The sequence below is a fragment of the Perca flavescens genome, chromosome 7 (genome assembly GCF_004354835.1).
Source record: "Perca flavescens isolate YP-PL-M2 chromosome 7, PFLA_1.0, whole genome shotgun sequence".
Lineage (NCBI taxonomy): Eukaryota > Metazoa > Chordata > Actinopteri > Perciformes > Percidae > Perca > Perca flavescens.
This window is the reverse complement of record NC_041337.1, coordinates 23,329,279-23,335,582: the sequence shown is the minus strand read 5'-3', so window position 1 is coordinate 23,335,582 and position 6,304 is coordinate 23,329,279. Positions and strand designations below refer to the sequence as shown.

Sequence of the window (6,304 nt, the reverse complement as noted above, 5' to 3'; positions counted from 1 at the left end):
AGCAATTATGGTACATTATTCTGGTTTTAAATTCAACTTGGCGTTGTTTAGGTCAACATTGCGTCAGCTGTCCCTGAGTCTATCTCCACAACGTTCCACTTCCGGGATTGCTCTGAAGCAGCAGGAAATTCAAACGGATGCATGTGTTTTTGCCGATGTCCGTTTCCTTCTGCTTTCTGTGTGTTGGAATTTTAAACTCCAGTGGATTTATGAGGACTATGGTTAACTGCTCCTCAGATCTCTGCATGGTAAATTGAGACAGTTAGCTAGACTATCTGTCCAATCTGAGTTTTCTCTCGCACGCCTAAAACCACTTTTTTTTTTAAAGATTATTTTTTGGGCATTTTTGGCCTTTATTTTTTTTTTTTGAAAGGACAGATGAAGACATGAAAAGGGAGAGAGAGGGGAGAATGACATGCAGCAAAGGGCCGTAGGTCAGAGTCGAACCCATTGGCCCGCTGCATTGAGGAGTAAACCTCTATATATGGGCGCCTGCTCTACCAACTGAGCTATCTGGGCGCCCCTAAATTTGCTGGTAGAGAATAGGAGGCTCAGGAACTCCTCTCAGTAGCTTTGAATAGCGGGCCTGTTAAATACTGATCAAGTGTAATTGCTGGTCATCACAATAAAATGCATTGAAGATGGTATCAGGCTCAAAGTGAGAGCTTTCGCATAACAGGCCTTTGATGAAGTAAATGATCCATAACTAAACATGTCACTATAGCTGGAAGTCTTCCAGAGGGTTCAAATCATGTAAAACGGTAAACCTGACAATCATATTTTTCGTAAATGATAGACAACAACTTAAGTTCAGAAGGTTATTTTGTGACAGTTGTCAAACCAACACATACATTCTATTTTGATGTCTGATTTAAGAAAACACAGAAGACACTGTATTAGCCACTACATGCTTTATTTGATGAATTTACAGTATATGAAGTGGAACAGCCAACATCTTAGTTTGTGGTCATCACCTGGAGGGAAAAGCGTAAAGAGAACAAATTTAAAATACTCCACTAGAGGGCTCTAGGGTACCTGTTCTTCTAAATCACTCATTTCCACTCCTCTGAGTTTTTGCTCCTTTTAAATAAAACAGTTTCTCAGATTTGTGTCCAATATCAAGAGCCATGTAATAAGCACAAAGGTCTGTCTATAAGAAGTTGAAAAGTCTTTCAGCTTTTTGATTTGTCCGTAAAGCCAGTAAACAGTCTCTATCCACAGAGGGAGGAAACTTCACTGCTGTCTGCTTGAGCCAAAAATAACCAAAAGAATTATCTAGTGTATCATGAGCTCTTTTGGAAGAATTATTTACTATTCAATGCTTTTTCACTCACGTTGTTGATCCAGGAGATGTAGGCGCTGACCCTGGTGAAGACAGAGGGCTTCTTGGGGTAGTTGCAGCCCATGCTGGAGCCGAAGCTCACCACACCGTGGACGTCCCAGGAGCCATCAGGGTTCTGACAGTTCAGGGGACCACCAGAGTCTCCCTGAGGGGGAACAAAGACAAATAATAGTAATTATTATAACTTTATTTATATACCACTTTATTAAACAAAGTAACAAAGTGCTTAACAAGACATTAATAACAGGGCCGACCAACGATGATAAAAACAGTTTAAAACAAATTACAAGTTTTACATTATAAAAAAGGGAGCAACATGAGAGAATAAGTATAATAGAACAATATTACCTATTTCAAATATAGGTTTAGATAATGCCATTAAGTATAATATAAATAAAAGTATCATTCAGACCATGGAAATCCTGCAACGGAGCAATCCCTGAAGTGGAACGTCGAGGATATAGACTAGTTTTACAGTGACTCTTATTAAATCTGACTTGATTTTTTTTAAATGAAAGGACTCACATTGCAGCTAGCCAGCTGTCCGTCTCCTCCAGCACAGACCATGTTGCTGGTGACCAGGCTGCCCCACCAGTCAGACCGGGTGCAGGTGGAGTGGTCGACCACAGGGAGGAGGGCCTGCTGCAGGATGTCGGCAAGAGGACCTCCGGCTTTAGGAGAGAACAGGGCATTCAGATTCAGGTCAGCAGTCAAGAGTAAGTCTATTCCAAAACTTTACTAGGTCTAGCTTAAAGTGGGTGAAAAACAATTTTCTTAAAGATCAGAAAGTTTTGTAAGGATAAACAGAGAATATAGTGTCTATTTGTCTGAGCTTGTATAACATTTTTCTATCTGCTCAGCACAGAGAACTTTGACTTCTTCAATTGAAATTGTATGAAAGTGGTGTAATTCATTAAAATATCTGTGTTGCAGAGTGTAAGCTTTATTTCTATTTTCATTAGTGGGGGGGGCAGGCCTCAACCACTCAAATTCAAGTCCTGTGTAACTCCCAATGCGTCTTTAAACTGAGAGGAGAAGGTGGAATAAGTTGCCGTGCTTTGACAGGAAAATTGATATAACATTAAATATATGAGAGGATATTAATGTTGCCACCCTTTCTTTTTGTTTTTTACTTAAAAGGACTTACTCCAGAGACGGCCCCAACCGGTAACGTAGCAGGGAGCATTGTTAGGAAGGATGTCGCCAGAGTTGGGTAGGCAGGCGGCCATGATGGAGTCAGAGAAAGTGACAGGAGTTGACAGCTTGATAAGGGCGATGTCGTTACTAGAGAGGCCACATTTAGAAACAATATGTTAATAATAGCATGGACAGAACACTTAACAAAATAGTCACAGCAGCATAATGTGTAGTCTACAAGATGGAGGGGAAATGACTGAGCCCACCGGATTCTGTAAGAGTCCCAGTTCTCGTGGACGACAATCTTGGCGGGGCTGATGGCGATGGAACCAGCCTCGTTGTTGGTCTTCAGATTGTGTTTTCCCAGGTAGACTCTGTAGGTGCGACTGCTGCTTGGCCACAAAAAAAGACGCACAGAAACAAGGGTCAGTGTTGCGTTGATCTGGGGACACTTTAAAAGAACAATTACCTTTAAACACTTTCAGTGTTCAGTGTTTCACATAGGACTACTGCTGCTAACATACAGTACTCTGAAAATTAATACTGCCAGTGTAAATAAAAGTGGGATTGCCAATTAATAGTTTGTATTCATGTAATTAAAGCTATAGTGTATCGTTTCTGTCCTTTTGTTTTCATTAAAGGGAATGAGGGAAAAAAACTAATATTGTGTTTATTAAAATTTTTCCATGGGAAATATATATTTTCTACATTGCACATGTGTGCATATCTTGGATTTACTTGTTATGATTTCAGAGATGCCAATATATATGATTGTGCTCCTTGTGTTTCTGAGATTCAGCCATTTCTTTTATCTTACTCTATTTAGTCTTTGGGCACTGCTTTTCCCCAAAAAATATATAAGTATATGGAGAAAACAGTAGCCCATGTGTCAAAAGACTAGATATAGTCAAACGGTTTGACCAATTTTGAATATATCTTTAGATTTGTGCTTAGGCAACCCCAGAGAAGACTTCCACCAAAGGGAATTAAAAAATGTCAGCTGTGGGCACAAACTAAACTGCATTGTACTGCCACCTCTGTGTATCTTCCATGTCAGACTGCTAAGTAAAGTATTCGAAACATATTTTTCCTTCTGTACTGCCTCTATCACCCTGTTGGCCTGGTTCTCTTTGTCCTCTGTGCCTCGCATACCTTCCTGATTTCTGATTTCTTTTTTTTTTTTTTACGTTTTAGCCACACCTGATGCAGTGAGCAGCAGTGAGGACCCACTGGTTGGAGATCAGGGTGCCACCACAAGTATGGTAGAAGCTGCTGCCACTCTGGTACTGCAGAGACACCTGAAAACAAGCGACAGCATGCATACGTTTTTCTTATAACTTTAGGAACTGGACAGTAGACACAGAATTTAAAGGACAAGTCTTAAAGGGGCCATACCTGCCAGGGCCAGCTGTTCTCACGGACATCATCTCCACCAACCACCCTGGTGATGACGGGAGGGTAAGTGGGCAGGCCGCACCCGTAGGCTAAGAAACAACAGTACAGATTATGGTAAATTTATGACCGTGTCTTAACATTGGCAGTCATTTGAAAATCTTATTCTTTAACTGTCAAAAATGTTTAAAAAGCTTTTTTCAGCATAAGGATAACATGTGAGTCTGACAAACTCAATGCTTCACCACCTAATGTATAAACAATGTGGACAGCTGTATGTAGCAACATTTAATTGTCTGGTCAGAATAGTATCAGAGCTTACCACCAGCGACAAACAAAGCCAAGATCACGAACTTCATTGTGACTGTCTTCAGTAGAAGTTAAGAGGGACGTGCTCCTTCTTATATAGCGCTTGAACACACCTGTTTAAAGACCTCAGTTGTGTTGCTTAACATTTGCCTCAGAGCAGCCAGGAAAAGTTGGTGGGGAAAAGTAATCAACCTTGGAGATAAGTAACCACAAATATCCCCAAATAGACCTTATCTCTCCAACTCAACCTCTGTGTGAACCTCACAGATGTCTCACTTGGACTTGAGTTGGTCAGATCTTTTAACTTTTAACTGACAATATTATTTGGGCTGCTACAAATCCTAAATTTCTTACCAAACTATAGTAATTCAAAAGTTTTTTTGAGAATGATTTCACATTCTAATGGATGAGATCCATATGCATGTACAATGTTTGAATACAGAAATTGCAGTCAAATTCTCCCAGATCCATTTCAAAATATTTTTCTTCAGACATTTTCTCACATTAAACTAGGCAAAAGAATAATTTCCATTTGCTTTATTGTCATAAAGCACATTGTACATTAATTTATTATTATACAATTTACCGTAATATAGAGGTCCAGTGCTATGGAATGCAGTACATTGAATGAGACAATTAAATTGTTATCTTACTTGCCAGCTTTGAGGACAGTTATTTTTCATTTCCTATAACCTTATGGCTGGTTTGCCTCTGTTGGTTGTATTTATTGTCTTATTTGAGGTTTGCTTTTTTAATAAATGCATTATTTCTGTATAATGTGATTTCTTTTTTTGTTTTATGCTTGTTCTGTTTTTGATAAGTAATAATGCCATTTTGAATCTTGTATTTTGGACTCTAAATAAGCCTTTCAGGCTTCCTTCTTCTCCTGCATTGACATTACTTTTTTCTCCAATTGTATGTATTTTATATCTTTTATTGTGCAAATAGATGTAACTAAACTTTAATTAACAGATGCTGTTCACACTATGGTTATACGCTTATTTAACAAGGGTCTGTTTTGTACTATCAAAGAAAAATGCTGTCCTATTTTATATGTGAATAAATACACAATATGAAATTAAAATTAAAGTTGCCAGGCTTTGACTACAGAAGTTAGTTTCTGCACAACAGAATCTGACCTACGGCCCTTGGCTGTGTGTCATCCCCTCCCTCTCCCTCTGTCCTATCTATCACTATCACTGTCTAATAAAAAAATTATAATAATAAAAAATAAAATTATTAAATTATCTTACTGTATATGTTTGCGTATAGATATAAACAATCTTGAAGACATGTAATAAAGTGTGCACTTTAAATCCCACATCAGTGTTTTAATGTGATTTAGAGACATAAAACACTAAATATTTTAGCAAGGTTGGAAATTGATATACATGTGGTAAACTGGTGTGCGACAAAATTGCTTTTTACCCTAATATTTTATAAACATTACAAAAGCAAAAGAGAGCAAAAGCACAAAAGCATTCATTCGTTGCACCACTCCAACGTGTTTTCCAAGAAAATAATAGATCAAATGCTGACATTTATATAAAATCACATATTTAGTCAACTGTTGCAATATTTTTGCTGTGATACAAAATGTAGTGGATCCATGCAGAGGAATAAGACTGTTTGCTGTTTTATCCACCATGTTTAATGAGCAGATATTACAATTAAACCTTATGAATAGACCTGCTTTTATGTTGCTATATGCAAGTATTACACGGTACTAATAATTACTACACGGCCACAGGAAACATTCAGTGCTTTCATGAGCAATGGAAACTTCAGCTGCTGGAGGAGTCAGAGTAGGGGGGGCTACATTTGGTATGAAATAAGGCTCTTTGCGTCCACTCTAGCTCTTGATGGTTAAGCTAAAATCCTTTCATTCCCCTGACTTGTTTAACAAGTCCAAAAATTATACATAACTCCAGGACACTTTGGCCTTGGCCTCGTTATCCTGGTTAGTTCTGGCTGTTTTGCTGTCCACTTAGCTCCACCCCAGTATAAAGAACTGTCAAAGGGAAAATTTCCAGGAATTTGACACAGTTTTTGTAGGTTGCATAACATCATGAAAGGTATAAATATGTCAGATGTTTCACTGCAAACTGTGGGTATACGGACACA

General features: G+C 38.4%; 1 protein-coding gene and 1 long non-coding RNA gene across 3 annotated transcripts; one reads left to right on the top strand and one right to left on the bottom strand.

Moving 5' to 3' along the window:
* Positions 1-894: 894 nt before the first annotated feature.
* LOC114558293 (chymotrypsin-like elastase family member 2A) lies at positions 895-4,314 on the bottom strand. Its single transcript, XM_028582169.1, has 8 exons — positions 4,194-4,314; positions 3,875-3,963; positions 3,680-3,777; positions 2,746-2,868; positions 2,490-2,626; positions 1,868-2,013; positions 1,335-1,487; positions 895-974 (listed from the first exon to the last, which is right to left on the bottom strand). The coding sequence occupies exons 1-8, from the start codon at positions 4,228-4,230 to the stop codon at positions 957-959; spliced, it is 801 nt and encodes a 266-aa protein (XP_028437970.1). The 5' UTR covers positions 4,231-4,314; the 3' UTR covers positions 895-956.
* On the top strand, positions 1,351-3,957 carry LOC114558295 (uncharacterized). Of its 2 annotated transcripts, none has more exons than XR_003692948.1 (3): positions 1,351-1,513; positions 1,861-2,044; positions 3,674-3,957. It is a non-coding gene; the product is annotated as an uncharacterized LOC114558295 (long non-coding RNA). The 2 variants fall into 2 exon arrangements; XR_003692947.1 differs by having other exon boundaries at positions 1,861-2,058.
* Positions 4,315-6,304: the final 1,990 nt, after the last annotated feature.

Coding starts and splice junctions, on each gene's coding strand:
- LOC114558293 (XM_028582169.1), bottom strand. CDS start 4,230: ATGAAGTTCGTGATCTTGGCTTTGTTTGTCGCTGGTG. Junction 2,869..3,679: donor ACTGCTGCTCACTGCATCAG/GTGTGGCTAAAA, acceptor GTGGCCAAGCAG/CAGTCGCACCTACAGAGTCT. Junction 2,014..2,489: donor CGGTTGGGGCCGTCTCTGGA/GTAAGTCCTTTT, acceptor TCTCTCCTAAAG/CCGGAGGTCCTCTTGCCGAC.